The 19,014-nt window shown below is 38.8% G+C and overlaps 1 protein-coding gene across 6 annotated transcripts in view; it reads right to left on the bottom strand.

The window, feature by feature from the left end:
* The window catches only part of SDK1 (sidekick cell adhesion molecule 1), a 365,693-nt gene that overhangs the window by 194,575 nt on the left and 152,104 nt on the right, over positions 1-19,014 (bottom strand). For all 6 annotated transcript variants that reach the window (XM_048961334.1, XM_048961331.1, XM_048961335.1 and 3 more), the window contains one exon: positions 8,905-9,038. In XM_048961334.1, coding sequence (XP_048817291.1) covers positions 8,905-9,038 — 134 coding nt within the window. The remainder of the gene's footprint in view (positions 1-8,904; positions 9,039-19,014) is intronic.

A 19,014-nucleotide genomic window follows, 5' to 3' on the forward strand; every position in this document is an offset into this window, starting at 1 on the left:
TTGAGTCTGAAATGCTTATTTTGCAGTTGTTTCTTTTTTTTTCCTCCACTAAGACATAGATAGGAAGTCCTATCCTTGTTTAATTTTCCTGTTCTCTGATATATGAGGAGAAGAGATTAAAACTATCTTTAATATGAAAAGTTTTGAAAATGATAACCATCGAGCTACCATATGTTTATGAAAGAATGCGATGAAAATCAGTTCCTGTAAAGATGCTGGGGGGTTCTGCCATGCAGGCCCTCAGCATGTGAATTACAATAGTTAGGATACATTGAGGCTTTTGCAGTAAGTAAGTGCAGAAGTCATTCTATTAAACATCTGTTTGGAACATATTTATCATTCCTAATCTATACTGTATATGAGACATTTCAAACTTGCCTAACACAACGGCACTTTAAAGAACACTCATATAGATTCTAATTACTTTTTTTTTTTCATTGCAGAGAAGTTCTACTCCTATGAATAAAAAGTGACATCATGCTAATTTATCCACTTAGAAGTAAAGATGCTTCTCACTATTTTTATATTAACGGTAATATCTTTATATCTTTTTAGCCTCTCCTTCACAGAACAGCCAGGACAACTCCTGTCATTACAGAACAGCACAGAGCTGTCATAGCACTTATTACACAGGTATTTTTTTCCTCAGAATGTGTTTTCCATCCGAATAGCATGTTTAGGCTAAGGTTCCCTACACCCTCTCAGTAAGGTTTATCAATTCTTAACAATAATTTAAACACCCAACAAGGTGTTTAAAACAAGAGAAAGATTTCAATTCAGATACTTGGAACACTTCCGGAATGTAGCACAACTGAAGGGGATTCATAGGAGATCAAAAGGTAATGCTCAGAAAGGATAAATTGACTCTGAGAGTCTCAGAGTCTCAGCTATTCCTTTTAAAGCTTCAGAGTAATTATATACACTGAAACTCAAAGCCCTCTACAAATGCCTACAAATAGCTGTATTTCTTTCTCCTCTAAGTTTTTTACAAAGTGCATTTATCTTGTCCATACCTGATAGTGAAGAAATGAAGAGTCCTAGGGAAAGGATATTCTGCCAGCCCCACCATCCCACAAAGGGAACCAGCATTGGATGCTGCTTTACTTTCAGCTGTTTAATGATTTCTACTACTGTTATTTATGACATCTACTTATGTTTATTTATCGTGCCCATTTCCTAGTAGGTAATTTTAGTAGCACTGTCAGTATACACTGAACAGATTTCCAAAGATCCAAAAGCATTACTTAAGCTCACAGGTATGGACAGGAACTAATTAGTATTTGAACAAGAGACAGCAGCAAATTAGTTCCCTTCCTGACTGCACTGAAATAGAACAAAGAAACCAGACAGAATTAGTCTTGTGGCAGAAGGCAGTTAAGTAGCAATTGGGCTATGCTATCACTTTTACCATTTTCACCCCAGAAAGATGACTCACTCGAGTGCCCAACACCATCTTTTTCTGCCAGATGAAACTAACATTGATTTCAACAGCTTCTTTTCCATCTTATCCCATGCTGGAGCACCAGGACAAGCTTAACTATGAAGAAAAGCTCTGAAGAAAAATATTTTCTTTGTAAATATTGAATTATTTTAAAGAATTGTAGGTCAATCAGCGACATTAAGGAGCACACAACTGAACTAGCAATACCTTTCTGCCCAGAAAAGTTTTCTGACATTTCTCTTATGTTGGTCTTCTAACAAATCATCACAGTTTGTTCAGGATGGCATTTTCCTGGATAGCATGTATAATTGATGTATGTCACTTTTTATAAAATGATTGCAAGGTAGATTCAATTTTCTTTTTTCCTTGTTTGTGTCCTCTAAGAATCTCTTATCTCCACATATCAATTACAGAGCAGCGACAGAGATAGGATACAAATCACTGCAATGAATGTAATAGCAAAAGTGATTAGAGATAGGGAGAGATTAATTGCATGTGTCAGATATAAATAAAGGGTTTTGAAGACAACCCAGGATTTTGAGAGAGTGTGTGTATTCCCAATCTCTTACAAAAAGAATAACCAGCCTTGCAAACAGACAAGTGTAACTGGAAGTTTGGTTAAAATAATGAGATAGATTTCAGAAACTCTATCATGTGACATTTTCTCAGGATGCCTAATGTCTGTGCATATGCCAAAGGAACATGCACTCACTGGTGTGCATTTTCCCAGCTCCACAGGCAAGGGACAATTCCCTGTAATAACAAATGTTGTGTAAGTGGCATTAGCTAGAAAAGGAAGGAACTATTTCCATAAAGAATGCATTTAAAGCTTTCTACAATTGTTGAGCTACATGATGAAAAGCAAGTATCAGACATGTCAGTATATTATATGTTGATTTTGGCTGTTCACATTCTCTTCAGTAGTAAGACTGAAAAAAAAAACCCTAAAAAAAAAAAACAACAAACAACCATACAGGAAATTTATTCTATTGCCTTTCCATTCCAAAAAGACATCATCAGTTGATTGATATATTTAAAATATTGTAAGGACTCTGAGGAAAATCAACTAGAATCCAAGTTCTACTAGCAGAGCAGAAACAAGTCTCTTGGAAGGGGAGTTGTAGCAGATAAAAACATGCATCATGTGTGCCAATAATGTCATCAAAAATAGTCCAAAGAAAGAGGAAGAAACTGGAGACAGATCAGCCTTTATGCTATTTATCAGAAAGAGCACTGATAGAACATTTGAGCAAAGCCAAAGCAAAGTTCAAGCTGCCACAGATGTTCCTCATCTGATCTTTATTATTCCTGCAGGTTAGCAATGTAGGATTTTAACCATAGGTTTCCCTTTATACCACTACCATTAGAAGTGTGAAGTTTTCCTGCGAGGAGAGAAAGGGCAAAGAACTATGGAAAAGATCTGGCAGTGAAATTTGGAGTCCTAGAATGTTGTTAAAATACGATAAGCTTCTATTTCTTCCTAATGCATGCAATGTGATTCTACACTGCAATACAGTGTCCTTCTCTCAGTAGATAAATAGGGCAAACCATTGGGAACATCAGCCTTGAACACACCTCCTAGTCCTGAACAAAGCTTAACTTAAAATTTGTTCCAATGTTATAAAAAACAACAATAAACTTTTAACATTAACTCAACGTACTCCTTTTTGTTACAGATATAATACTTCAGTGTATTTGATTTAAATATATGCATCCCGAAAGCACAGCTGAATTGTATTCTATTTTCAAAATAATGAGAAACAAAAATCTCTGCTTAAAAAAAAAATAAATATGTGTCCCTTAGTACGAGAGCAGATCGGAGGTACTGAAGAAAAAGCATCAAGAACCACAGCATTTTTCCAGGGTATTAATGATGGCATTTGCACAGATTTTATCCTTAACATTCAATTTCAAACCCCAAACACTTCAACAGCCTCATTTAAATTAGCTTTCTGGGTAACAAAGCGAGGGCACACATTTACTCATGAAATTACATGTGACAATTGCTGGGATATCTTTCCTGGAAACTCTGCCCACAGAGAGCAAAGCCTGTGCAGAAAACAGAAGAGGAAAAAAGCGTCATTCTTACAAAGAACGCATTCAAACCAGCGGCTGGGGAGCTGATGCATGTTCTGTTAGACTTCCCCTGTATCTGATCAGAACCTCAGGCATGTGCAGTACAATTACAGCACAGAAACGCAATTTTGTTTCATCTCTTGTTCCTTTCCCACCCATCACCAAATTCCCCCCCCCCCAAAAAAAACACAAAACCAACCAACAACAAAACCCACAGAAAGCAACGCTACATCGAGGCATCCGTTCCACCTCAACGGTACTGACCACAGAGCCTAAGTGAAATAAATCCCCTCAGCATGAACTAAAAAGAGCTTGACAAGTTTATAGAACTTTGCCTGAATTTGACCTCAGAACAGAAATCTCTGCTCTCTGGGGGTTCCTGCCCACTCCTTTAATTCTCCCGACACCTGAAAGCTGGAACCAGCCATGAAAAATTGACGCAGCAGCGTGTTTCAAACATAGCCATGAAGGATCCTCAACATCTGCTGACTTGAGCAAACCTTGATGGTTAATATGAAAAATTATGTTTGCGAAATGCTTTCTTCCGGAGGGGAAAATGTCTGCTCAGACACTTCTGAGAACTAATCTTAACAAACCTGACAGAAGGATGTCAAAAGTGGTATTGCATCAACTGCATCGACAGGTGAAGCAGCACTATTTTCTCTACTTCTTCTCCAACAATGTAAGGAGTATTTCACTTTTAGTGCCACTGGAAATGACCCAAACATCTTGAGCAATCATGGGAACTTTTCTTTATAACAGTCTGAAATTGAATTCTTTCCTTCTGTAAAATTTTGTTTTGAGACATGAAATTGAAAAACAAAATAGGCCTCAACCAGAGACAAACACATTCTGTTTAGCCTCATGTCAGCGCCTACCATTGCAGAATGAAGTGTCTTTTCATAGCAACAGGGGGAGCTGGGTGGAATATGGCACCCTACTATTTCAAATTAATTGCAATGCAACCAAGCCAGAAAATTAATGTTTAGTCCCCAACTCCCTCTTTTTTTTTCCTCCCCCTCCCCCCCCCCCAAAAAAAAAAGCATTGTCAATGCTCGAGGGAAAAATTTATCTTTGTTAAATGATAATTGGCTTTATTGTCTTTGACTCCTCAGAAATGCTGGCTGGCAAGGTTTTTAAAATATTCATCAATCTTGTTTTCTGTTTTTACAAAGCCTGCATTGAAAAAAAAAAAAAAAAAAAAAAAAAAAAAGATGTCAGTCTGCAGAACATTCTGCATCTCCCAGTATTATGAATAGGTCTAGAGACCACCTAATTTACTAATAAATCTGTTGAAGCGACATGCATCTCAATATTTCACAGCTTAATAAGAAGGTCCAGAAGCAAGGCCCCAGATTGCAGTTCCAGATGATTAGCGCTGCAAAACCATTTGAAGCAGGAGTATCGAAGCTGTCAGAGCAGCTTACACACAGCCACCCTTTGCAAACTCACCATTTAAATCATCTGCTTGGGGACACTTGCTCAAATTCTTCAGAAAATACTTGGAAAAAGCTCTAAAATAGCAGCGCACACTGTTAAAAGTTTCTACGACTGGGGCAGCGGTGCTCACATCTATAGCACTGCATTGTAGCTAATAATAGGAAAATCTCAGCAGGGCTTTTCAAACTTCTTCTAAAGTGACACCAGAGTCTTGCTGCGTCATCTTGCAATAAAATAACAAGGACACTTGCTGCGTGCATTGCAGCGAATAGCTCAGCCAGCTCCTTGCAGAAATAAAAAGCTCCCTATTAATTCTTTTTAAACACTTCTTGAGTTATTGACTTCCATACCAGAAATCCTTGCAGTTCCAAAACCAAAAAAAAAAAAAAGAAAAAAAGAGCATCTTCATAGATAAATGGCATAGACTATAGAAAAGTGGGTTTTTTTTTGAGGGAAAAATAGCAGGGGGAGAGTTAGGTTTGGGGCTGTTGTCATTGTTTCTTAAATTCTACACTACAAGAACAACAAAAAGAAACCTTGGTGAAAAGTTTCTGAGAAGTTTATTTGATGGCCATGACTATGGCCCTCGAGGAAGTAAGAGTTTCATGATGGCCTTAGTTCAATGAATATTTCCACCTGTAAGTGCCCTGCCAACGCTGGTAAGACCGGACGTGTTGTACACCTCTGACAAGCCAAAGTCTTGAGAAGGGGATCCGACCATCTGTGCTGCAATGTCTAACTACAGAAGAATGGGCAAGAAAGAAAAGTGCTTAAAGAATCAAGGACCATTTCAAGACATCAGCTAACTTACTGATGAATAGATGGAAGCAGGGAAGAACATTAAGGGTTTCCCAGTCTTTTCTATTGTAAAGCAACCTGTGCTAATAAGAAAAAAAGGCTGCAATGGATCAGTGATAGGTCAACTATCACATCTTGTTAAGCTGGGAGGTTCTAGAAATAAAGTTGAAATCCTCCACAGAAGAAAATTTACAGAATTTTCCACAGGGAGCAAATAATGCATTGGACTTGAGAAAAAAAATGGGTTTTGCTACTATATAATAGTATTACTGTTACTATTATTGCTACCAAAGTCTTAGCTGTCAGACTTGCCTGGCATTGTTTCCTTATTTACAAAGGTGATGAGGACATGTGGTTAAGAAAAGTCAAGATTTTCATTGGCATACAGTTCAACTGATTTTAAGAAATTTCAAATTCAGGACTAATTTCTGACATTCCATTCTACAAGATATACCCCCAGTGTGCTGGCTTCTGGATATCATTTTGATTTCACTGGATAGTTTGGTATATTTTCCAGGCATTGTTCAAACTCCATTTACCTTCAGCCACAGTTCAAGGCTTTGAATCTGATCTGCAGTATAAAACCTTGTAACTCATGCTCTGCTTACTTGAGGACTATCCCTTCATCCTAGAGCCAGCCTCATGTTTGGGAACAGAGCAGGACAACTTTGCTGTCAGACTGATTCTGTTGATGTGCTTTTCATGTAGGCTGGAGTCTAATTCCTTCCTTGAAGGACATTGGCATAACAAGCTGTGCATCTCTAACAGTGTTCTCTGTGGATGACTACCCAGGGAATTATCTATAGTTTTTTCCTTCTGCCCTCAATAAAAGTGGCAATGTGCGCCGAGTCATGTCGCAAGGTTGCACTCAATTAATATATGAATGTACTCACACAGAAATTGGATATTCCACTTTACACTTGATATAATGAAACTGTTCTGTTGTTGTTTGTTTTTTTTTCACCCTTATTATTATTGATTATCTTAGACCTGTCCTAACAGAAAATGAAGTGCCATCAGTTTTAAAATCTGATAAACTTCAGACAGTTCAATGTAATGTCTTCCAGGCTCAGGTGTCTCTTTAAGAATCTGTTTCCAACTACTTGCTGAAATTATTTACTACTTTCCTAAAATATAACATCTTTCTGCAAGTGTTGCCTGTATGCTCACTCAGGACCATAGTTTTGCCCAACTGTTTTGTTAATAGACAGAAATAGTTCATTCACTTCTATCTTTCTTTACTTCCTTCCAAAGTTCATGATGACCATGTCAATCTAATTTTCTTTACAAACACCACAATGTAAGAAAGGCCAAAGCCTTTCTTTAACTCACACAGCATTAAACATACAGCTTCAATGTATTAAATTCACTTCTCAGGTTTTATATTTTCCTCTTTGGCTAAGATTCATTCTAACAAGTAAATCACAGAATCACAGAATTGTAGGGGTTGGAAGGGACCTCCAGAGATCATCGAGTCCAACCCCCATATTTCCAAATCCATATTTGACATTCCATCTTGCCCCTTTCCCATTGTTCACATCCCAGATAGATTTAGCATTCATAGTATCCAGTCTGCAAGCATTTTGAAGTGTTTTCTTTTCCACATGCTGGTACTACCTTCTGCTTTGCATAGAACTTGTTACACAAGCGTGATCACAGACTAATCCTAGCATTAATTAAGATATGAAATTAAAGTGGAAGTACATTATTGGTCACATAATAAAAACAATACAAATTTGCTTTAAAAATGAAATTACTGAAGTGTTAGCAAACCTCTTTATACTGTCAGAAATAATAATGTTTACCATCTACATGCCGTGGCACAGATAGAATTCACACAAGTGGATTTGCAGTATTATTTCCAGTTCGGGAGAATGTGCAAAACCCATGAGAAGTTCATTTACTGTATAAACATATCTGGAAGAAAACATGGGATTGTTTCTCCTGCTCTCTGTTACACCATGTAAATTCTGCCCTCAGTGACTCTGTGCACAATGCGCTGCTGGACCCACCAGCAGGGCTCCACTGCTTGCTTAAGAACAACTTTCCTTGAAATCTGATGAGGAATTTTATTAGAAAATAGTATTTTTTTAGAAATTGTTTCATAGGAACGTAACATTTTTATGAGCTTCTGACAAACATAAGAATACTATGAACACCAGAGTGAGAGGCTTCCTTCCCAAAAACCCAGGCTCCCAAGTTTTGTTCCTCTAAAGAAGATAGCCACGTGGGCTGTCTCAAACCTCATAATTTCCAAGATCAAAAGGCATCTTATCATGCTAATTGGTCTGGAGCTGAGAATCCTACATCCTCTACAAGAATAAATGAAAAAAGCAGCCTGTCTATAACACTGCCAGCCTCATAAATGATTTAACCAATCACTTCTTCCTTATCTCTACAATCAAACAGAGGAACATGCTCCCTACCTCACAGCCACCTTAAAAACACCTCTACTTAATACCCTCAAAAGGAAACAAATCTTCCTACATTGTAAAAATATTGTTTTTACACGAACATTTACCAGATGCTTAACAATATTTTACATCTGCACAGTTTTGCTGAATGTGCATGTTCATATACGGTGTGCAGAAACCTTTCTGACCCCATTGCCCTAATGCGTTTCCCTCCCCTTTGCTGTAAAGCCCACTTCTGGAATGCCTCTGTAATGGTAGGTGTTAATACAATTTGTGCAATGTAAAATAATAAGTTATAACAATGAAATGCATGTTCCCTGGGACTCCACGATAACTCCAGGTAAAAATAATGTCAGAGTCTGGGAACAGACTCATTAATAAAACTGCACTCAGAAGAGTGACTTGTTTACTTATGCACAATGGAAACCAATACGTTATCAAAGCCTGCATTAAAAAGAAATTACGATCCCAACTTCACAATAAACAGCAAGGAACATCATCACATACCTGCCTGGCACAATATAAAACCCCAGACAAAAGGCTCCAAGGCTGATTTTGCTCAGGCTCACGCTCCCTGAGGTCTCTCTGATCACCCAAGCTGTTCCAAACCAAGCAGGAGAAGATCTCCTTCAAGGACTGAATCCTTTCTTAGAAAGGCTCTATTAGGGCAGAGCTTTGTGAACTCATCCTGTAACCTCAGCACCACGGCACGTCTCCGTGTATTTGGGTACTTACTCGCTATGCTGAGATGAATAAGTGGGCTTGTCTTGTTCTCGCCATTCTTTTCATTGACAGCCTGGACATAGTAGCCTCCTGCATCCACCACTGATGTTGCAAGGATCACCAGCTGATTCTCCAGCGTTATGGCTCTGTTTGGGAAAGTAAGAGACCGTGCTGAAACCAGAAGAATGGCATTCACTGTGCAGAAACTGTACAGTATTTCAGACTTGACAGAATCACATGATACTCGTTGGCAAGATGTTAGGAGATCCAAAATAACCTCATTTCAAACACATTCACAACGCTTCAGATATGCAATGCTTTGAGGCTTTTTTCTCAGTTTAGATCACGTAAAATGTTTATGGTGACATGCAAAAAGCTACAACATCTAAAATGCAAACAGTTTAAATGCCTTTAAGGAGTTACACATAAAATGGCAAACAAAAGCAGAGGCAGACAGCCTCACCCCGCATGGATGTGGGCTGACAGTCCCAGCACACACCAGCATGATGCTGGTGCTATTGGGAACCTCATCAACAGGTGAAGCTATTTAAAGGCTGACACTCAGGAATGAGGTAGCCAGCCAACACTGAGCTTCCCTGCCTGTCTTCCTTCTGCTTCAGCAAGGTATTTTTAACATTAATAAGTCAAAATTATTTGGCTTTGAAAAAGTGTTTTAAAGCATAGTATACTGATGTTCACATACAGGAGCTGGCATAGGATATAACAGTGAGAAGAGTGTCCATACACTGTGTTTGTTGCTCCTATCTCTTCAATTTCCTAATGTGGATACAAAGAACAGTGAACTTCTATAAGGCTATTGGTAGACACCGACTGAAAAAGATCTGAAGATGTGAGGCTGTATTTTCAGCTCTGGTGGTGGTATTGAAGTCAGCCACTGCACACCAGCTGAAGATCTTGTTTGTAGTATCTTTACTGATGATGATTTTTATTATACTAAACTGTAAGAAATATCTCAGTACAATTTCTTTACTTTATTCAATGAACCTGTAATTGCTTAATTGACTTAGAAAATCAAAGGCAGTGTGATAGATTTACGGAGTGGGGATATAAAATGCAATTAATATGACATTTGATAAAGCAAATAAAGATAAAAATCCAATGAAGTGCTAATAATTGAATATTAAAAGACAATGCAATTACATTAATTCTGAAGGATGCAGCGCTAGAAGAGTTCTTTGAAAATACTGAAACACATTTCAGACTGCTTTGGGAGAAGGTGCAGCTGAAGCTGAATGTTTTAAAACTGATCTCCAAGTGCAGGTGAGAAGCACACTGATACCACCCCTATCTGTGGGCAAAATAACATTTGTTGTGGGTGAAATGCATACACATTTCAAAGTTTATGTGAGCCTAAGTAGATTTGAAATGAAAAACATCCATGCAGAAGGACCGAGCATAACTTCTCTATTCATTTGCATAGAGAGAAATAATTAGAGGATAAAATAGTAGTAGAAGGCAATTCTTTGGGGTCATCAGATTCCACAGAAAGATTCAAAGGTGTTAGATTCAAAACCCCAACATGAGTTGTCGATAATTAAAAATTCTGAGAAAAGCCAAAGGTTTTGGTTACAACTCCTAAAGACAGGCAAGGGTAAGGCACAGCTGTGCAGAGGCCAAAGACTTGGAGTTCTATTTAGATTGAGAGCTGTGCTCATCAGGAAAATCAATTAGTCACGTTTTAAGGACTCATTAATGCCAATGTTTCCAAACCATCTGAAGATTTATGTCACAGCCCTTATCAGGGTTGCAACCATATTTTGCACAACAGCAGCACAGAGCGCCCTAAAATTGGCTTCACGCATTCCCCTGGGTTCACTGTTTGTTTTCATTGTCTGTTATAACTTCTACGTTATGACAGCACCACACTGATGTTCGAAGGGAAATCACATCCCGGCTGCTCAGCTCACTGGCACGTTTGAGGAAGACAACAGAGCAGATGGAGTGGACCTCTCAGAAATTCATACCCAGTACAGATTTGATGAAATACATAAATATTGTTGGTCTTTTTTTTTTTTTTTAAGTGATATCAAACTTAATCTAGTGTTTTCAAGACAGAACTACTAGCAAGTAAAGGAAACAGACTGATCCCTTGGGGTTCTTTACACATAAGGAAGGGAGTGTTTTAAATCATATGTTTTGATAGAAGATGCTTTAACAGCCTCCAGAGCTCAGTGGAAGCCTGTGGGGGACAGGAGCCAATACATACACAGTGATGTGCAGTGTGTTGAGCAGCTATGGGGGCTGCCATGCCAGTATTTCCATGCCAGTATGCCACAACAGCACCCACAGACTACAATGGATGGATCTCAAAGTGAAGGCTTCAAACCCTGCCCATGATGGACTGCTTGCCCAAATGTCCTGACACCATAGGTGGGAAAGCATAGGAATGATGGAGATCAGTAATGTTATCCATTCAGTTCTAAGGATCTGAAGACGTAAATAGAAACATCCTGAGTTTTTCAAGACTTCCATTTGTTGCAGCCAGAATTAAGCATTTAGAAATGCTCCAGGTTTCTTAATTGCAGACTTCTGAATTGCCCAGTACTTGGAAAAACTGTGGTGCAAATATCTCTGAAGTTTGATGGAAAGCTTTTGGAAATTATGTGAACATCAGGCTGAGCCTTTAGAAATAATGATCATTTTCTGAAGTGCCGTTGTTAAAGTGTTTAAGACAATATGTTTGCAGTTAAATTTTTCTTGCTCTGAAAATTGGATCATTTATGAAAATACCAAAAATGAACTCTGTAGTATCTTAAATAGGTGGATTTCATATTACAAACCATTATTAATGGAAAATATGAAAATCTACTCTCCAAGTAGATAATGCAGAGAAGTTGGAAATGCGTTCAGTATTAGCCTACCAGATTACATAATAAATAGATAGCACTGCATTACAAAAACATCCCCAAATGACAATTGCACGGTGACCTGGTGAAGTTTTCTCTTAGAAGGCAGCCATCTGCTCCTGAGCAAGGGTGCAGTATTTTAGCAAATACGGCCTGCACAAGGCCTCTTTTCCTCTAACTAAAACAAATATCAAATCCCTCGTTACCAGATATTGTTTACAGAAAGACCTCTGCTGCCCTTATAAAACTTTTGCTCCCATAGCACAACATGAGCCGATCTTTCTCCGGGAGGCAGAGCCCACCCAGCAGCAGTGATGTTAAGAAGCAAGGGAGAGATGATGGAGCACTGGCACTGCAATTACTGAGACGTCCCCAATGGAAATGCCCTTTTGAAAAAGGGCAGAATGTTGCAGCTAAATCACAGCTGTGCAGTGAAACCCTGAGTCAGGGCAGTGCATGCATGGCTTAGCAGTGAGCATTTCCCCACTCGTGTGTCTTCCAATTCTGAGGGGAAATTATTAATCGCAGTCATTTAAATATATGCAAACAGTGCATGTTTTTCAGGTCTCAATCACAGCACAAAATATTAGCGTGTCTGCTACAGAACATGTCCATAGCAACAAAGCAGTAAGAGCTGACTGAATGCCAAGCTTATAGAACAGTACTCAGGTTTCAGTTATATTATGACTGCAAATCATTAAAAATAAAAAAATATATACCTACTCAGCTGCTGAATATTAAGTACAGCCACACAAATTAATGCATTCATTTTACCATCAATGTTAGTTTTTAGCATCACTTCTCTAACTAGACCATGCACAGCAAGCAGTTCTGGAAAGGGACTGGGATTTACTGGTTCCAAAAGCAAATCTGGATTAAACAAGAGCAACAAAACAGGCATGGTGACCCAGCACAGCCTAAGTACCACCCTGCAATGAAAGCAGCCCAGCTACCGACAGCAATGCACAAGTGTGACAGCTTGATTTTGGTACATCTATTTCCAGGACAAAACAAGAGAGAAAGCAGGATTTCATGTTCTGAGCCTGCCTTCCCTGTTCTGTAGCACTGGTATTGGAGGTAACAAGACCTTGGTTTAGGAAGGCTGCTGAGATTGTGCCCCACGTTGTCTCATGGGCACATTGTGCAAAGCCCATCCTGTGTACAGTGAGCGGAATGCAGGGTGAAGCCCTGCCAGACTGGGCACTGCCATCACAGGGAAACCTACACGGCCTGTATCTGGCATGGCTTTGTTTCACATTTGCATCAGTACCTGTTGACTATACACAGATTTCACTTAACCACAGTCCCAAATGCTCTGGGACACATGGTTAGAATTCCAAAAAATGGACATGCATTGAAATCATGTCACAATATTGAAGTTTGCCATGCAATGCACAAGTTCAAAATATCGTATGTGAAAAGGACTAATTGAGTGCTGAGCTACAAGGCAGGACGATGGCTTTGACAGAAGCTTTAGGAATGCAAACAAAATAAAAAAATACCGCACGAAAACAGATTGACCCCCTTTAAAAAGGAAACAATGAAAAACCAAAAGCTGACATCAAGCCCTGAACAGCAATCCTGAGAACACAGTATACAGGAGAGGACTCAAGAAGCATAAATTTAGCAAACAGAAATACTGTCATGTGTCTTAGTGTGTCTTGGTGCTTACATACAAGGCTGCTGTGAAGAAGTACCTCTGATTTAAGCAGAACTATCAAAATCTGAGTCTCGTAAAAATCTTAGCAGTTTGCCCTCGGAAAATCTTATTTCTATTCTTTTGAGATGGAGGTTCCCAGAAGGGACTCTCAGATCAGTCATCCCAAACTTATATTTAAAATCATGCCCATATCAAACAGTTACTGGTCTAGAGATAAAACAAAACAAAGCCCCAGATAATCACTACAAAACTGATCATGAAAGAGATGTTTGCAGAAAGAGAACGCTACCAGCCCAGGAGCAAGCAATTACAACACCCAAACAAGGAGCAATATTTGTAAGTGCACTGCTTATCTTTAAACGTTCTTTTTCTCCCCGCAGATTTTCAACAGCTTTAATTCTTATTTAATACAACTTACTTATTATCATACTCTTTTGACAGTTTTTAAAAATTACTATTATTAAATGTTAAGTGGCAAGGCTTAGTGCAGCTGATAGATGTACCTACGTGTGCTTCAATCACAGCTCTTGGGTGTTGTTATCTTGCTGAACCACGCTGATGAATGTTTGCCCCAGCTGCAGCAGCAGTTCTCTAGCTAAAGCAAAACCCAACTTTCAAGATAAAATATGCATCTCAGTCCACAACAGAAACCAAAAACGTGGAGCAAAGTAAGTCAATTTTCTCCAGACGGCTCTTCATATAAAATTGTTACTGAAATCAAGACTTTTCTGTGTAAACAGAGTACCTATCATCTTCTTTCTTTGTTATATCATGTAATCAGCACACTGAACTCCACATCACTATCTGTTGCTATGGTCATAGCTAGCAACCACTGGAAAGAGGAATAGTGCAAAATTTAAACAAAGCATTGCAGTTAGAAAGTATCACAGGTGGTTGATCTACACAGCTGGCTGACTCCATTGACAGCAAGCACAAAGACTATTTGTAACCATTTGGGATTTTATAAACCAATTTGCAGATACAACTAGACATGAATATTGCTCCACTCTATGACATTTCTCCTGAACTGATAATTCGAGGTGTTGTATTTATTTTGTTTAAAACACAGATTATTTTTTTTTTCCTTCCCTGTGAATGGAGAAGTTCTATTATTAAATTGCATCTTCACTTCTGATAAAATATGTCAGCATAATGGTATGTGCTATCATGGTTTGTAGTCAGGTATTAAAGAGTTTCCTGCTGAAGAACAGTATATCTTCATAGCATAGGCGTACCACTGAATAAATACAAATATGAGGCATGACTGCAAACTGCACTAACCATAAAACAAATTAGCAGTGGCGCAGCTCTGTCACAGGGCAATGTGCTGCAAAGGTAATCGATTACACAACAATGACAGAAGGAAAACTTCAACCTCCATATAGCATCTTTAACAGATAAATTTGGACATGCCATAACTTTGCCTACTTAGATGCTTCCAGCCTCTGTTTATTTATGTTTTTGCATTACTTTATTCCCATTTCTGCCATTCTATTCTTAATTCCACACTGCTCTAATTTAAAATTTTCTCTCTTCTCCCATTGGTTAGCTGAAAATAAGATTTGACATGGCTGTTTCTGGATGAACATACCTAGTCTCAGGGACCCGAAAGTCTGTGTCACAGCAGCTGCAGTACCCACACCATTTAAAAATAAGAATTCAAATCTCAGCTCAAAGTAGATTTCTCTCCAAAACGTTGGGTCAGTTTTCTCAGTTGAAGCTATGCCCATACAACACACCAGTATACTCAGAGCTGATACAATGCTTTCACAAAAATCTGTCTATAGTCATGAAACACCGCAGAACAGCAATGATGAAACAGCCACACATACTGGTCTTACAAGTGAGAAAAAAACATGAACAAATAATATACAAGTATGTTGAAATACATTGGGGAGTTTCATTGGATAGGAAAATTTGGAGAGCCATAACTTACTACACATTTGTTTTGTGGAACAGCAGGGAATGTCAAGCTCCAGAGCTAACATCCATCACTATTTCTACGTGTTAGCTCTCCTCTTATCAGTACCAAACCTTTGTTGAAACAGGTTGGATATGGTAAAAAGTAGCATGTGACCCAAGCATGAACTTCTGCTGCTGCAACTTGCACAAAGCAGTGGTACTGGGCAGCACCAGAACAATTTATTTAGACAAGTTTTACTAGGAAAGATAATTAAAGATTTAGTGGCCTGAGTCAATACAACAGCTACTGCTATCTATGTACAGTACTGCAGTTTGCTGAGACCAGCATTTGTGTTATTGCTGCAAATTCACAGCACAATTTTATTGTTCAACAGCGTAGAGGTTTGCTGTCTACATCAAAATAGGGATCTTGTGTACTCATTTTTACTTGCACGCCATAAAGATATATATTTTTGCTGTACACTGTGAATTGAGCAGAGGCCTGGGAGCCATGTATACCCAGGTTTTTGCCAGTGATACGTAGCCTTGAGTCAGTTATTTAGCCTTTTGGTCTCCATGTTCTGCCAAGAGAGAAGAAGGATAATACACATATGTATTTCTTTTTGCTGAAAAATTTATCAAGAAGCTTAAATAGTTAATACCTCTAGCACTCAAAAGATGTAGAGGATTATGCAAGTGCTAAATCTTAATGCTCTTTACTTTTCCTCTTCGCTTTGCAGTTTGGCAGTAAGGCATTTTGTTTTGACTTTAGGCAAAACATCTTCTTCCCTACTCATTTTCAACTGCTTTAACATCTCCTGAATTATACAAACTGGACAGGTGAGCACTGCTTTCCAAATACCAGCCTTCTAGTGACTCATGGTCTTGTACTGCTTCCTTCAACAGAGTCCCATCTTATTATATCTACAAATTTGTACCAAGCAGTTACATGTAGTAACAGATGTGCCTACCACAGACCCCATGGAATCCTGGTTATTACTGAAAATAATACAGACATTACAAGTCAGGTAAACACACATTTCAATGCTATTAATGCAAATATTCTGAAGCACTTCAAGTTTGTGACAATAAAAGACAGAAAACTGAAAAGAAACACAGAACTTTGTCAGAACCTTGAAAGCGGCTGCCCACTGCTAGCATAAGTGAGACATGCAGTGAAAGAAAAGCAAGGCCAGGTTGGATACATACAACCATATGTGAAGCATTCATATGGAGCCAAACACTGTCAACGTTGGGACAGAAAGATACAGAAAATAGCATAAGGTCCTGGTGGCATTTTATGCTGTGGTTTGTACTCAAAGCAATTCTGCCAATTTTTGACAGTGTTGTAGGAAACAGACCAAATAAACAACTGGAAAATTCTGTTCAATCATGAGCATGTTAGTTACTGAGTTAGGTCTGTGCTACGCATTACTAATTTCAAAAATAATGCATGTGAAAAAATTTCAGAAAATAAACATAATTTTCTAATAAATGAGGCAAACAAATACGGAGTTGTGGCTTAGCAGAGCTGCAGAACTCTCAAAAGTGGGAAGTCATGGAAGGCTTCATAGAAGAGACTGAGAAGAGATATGCAGCTCTACCTAAACCATATGATTTGAGCAGCCCTCCTTCAAACACCCAGACAGCATTTACCTGTGTATAATAATTATACCTGTGCATAAAGAAAAAGGAGGTGTGCACAGAGGGAAGCTTTCAGCAGCCCTCTATTCTTACTAAATCGTACAATGTACTACAGCACTTGTGTGCTAAAATCTCTGAAACCCCAGTGCATGCATTAACATCTTTTAAAATAAAGTGTTCTGGAAGATAGCCTTTAGAAGTATAGCTTCCTCCTGGGATCCATTTCTTTTGTATTTGAAACCAGGTTACAGCCCTCGACTTTCAAACTCATAAAGAAAACTTCAGCAGCCAACTAAAATGTAAATAACATATGATTCGAGGAGCAACAGACCACATAGATTTTTTTTGCTTTCAACTTGGGTGGTGCTGCCAAAAACAGGAAGATAGGTTACTTATCAGATCCATTTCTTTTTAAATTACCTGAAATCAATGTAGGTGTGTGGCTTGCTGCTTATTTGACTTCTGAGGCTAATGACACACGTTTCCTTGTGTGGGGCAGCAACATATCTTCAGGCCTTCTGATTGTAAAGCTTAAGCAAGTCAGAAGGCCAAAGCCTGAGCAGTAAATCTTTCCAATCCTCTGCTAGAACGACAGCAACTTCTACTTTAAAATAGTCCCAAAGGTAACATAGAAAGCAAAGAACTTCAGCTCCCTTCCATCCTATCATGCAGCTCTAAGCACCACACTTTCCCTCTAAGGATGAGCAATACAGAGCATGCATCTGAGAGACTGCCTTGTTTACATTTGCTGGATGATCCATAAACACTACGCCTACTGAGCAGGGAAATGAAACCCCGAATTGTCAGTAGATGCAGTTTTGTTTCTTTGATTTTATGGCTACAATATGCTTTGCAGAGCATTTTTATTTTCAGTGCAGAAGAAATATTCAGCTATGTGTTACATGGCGAAAGAACTCACAAATCCTGGGAAGCACGCACGCGAATTACCAGCCCAGCTTACATTCCTTGTGCTGTGAGCAGAATGCTCAACATCTTGCCGATGCAAGTAATTCTACATAATAGTTAGACCAGAACAGGACGCCTCTGATGCCCCCAAAGTCTTTACTGCAATCTGTCTTCACATATTTATCTCCCTACTTGCAGACATTTCTGCTGCAGAGGTTTTAGGGATTTGCTCCTGCAACGCAGCAAAACGCTGCTCCCTGAGAATCCCCTCATCTGGAGAAGAGGTGCTATTACCGAGATAATGGACAGCAGGCACAACAGTTCCATCACCTTTAGTTACTGACTCTTTTTATCCACTTCACTCCATAATGAGGATCTCTACTCGCTCGCATTTTCGTAACAGCAGCATCAGCCATCCCCTAATCCTACAACACATTAAAATCAAAAGATAGATGCAGGAAAACATTAGAACGCCCTTATCGCTTGGCTGCAGATGTATAAAGTTAACAGAGAAGATTGTTTTTCAGTCGGAAACAAGCAAACAATCCAGTTACTTAATTTTCATCTTAAATAATCTTTGTAGGTGTTGAAAGGATCCTTTGATTATTTCTGTAAAGACAGTGAAACATTCCATTATAGCTTACCTGGGCTGGAGAGAAAAAAATGCAATTCCTTCCTGTACATGCTTTTCCCAGGTGTATTAATACACTTCTTTGTATTCAAGAACCAACTTTTATTATAAGCTGAGTGTGTAGGGTACAGGGAGACAGAGAAAGAAAACAGAATCAACAGAATACTAACAAGAAAGAAAAATGCAACCCCACAATCCCTTTAATTAGACTCACACTTATATTTTGAACTTCCATGTTCTTAGTGCTGCCATTACATTCAAAAGATGGCAAGCTGAAATAACGCTCAAATAAACCCTCGTGGACTACTTTGTCAAAGGAAGCAGGAGATAACAGGTTATTCTCCACAAGATGAAAATTTGACATAAAGGAATGGCAGAAAAGGGTCGTATGACAGTCAGAGCATGAGAGCAAGATGTGCCAACTTCAGAGCCAGGTTGAGAGCAGAGCTAATGAATAGGAGATGCAACAAGACAATTACATGGGATGCTCAGGCCATGTCTTGATTTCATCC

This window comes from Lagopus muta, chromosome 15, assembly GCF_023343835.1.
Source record: "Lagopus muta isolate bLagMut1 chromosome 15, bLagMut1 primary, whole genome shotgun sequence".
Lineage (NCBI taxonomy): Eukaryota > Metazoa > Chordata > Aves > Galliformes > Phasianidae > Lagopus > Lagopus muta.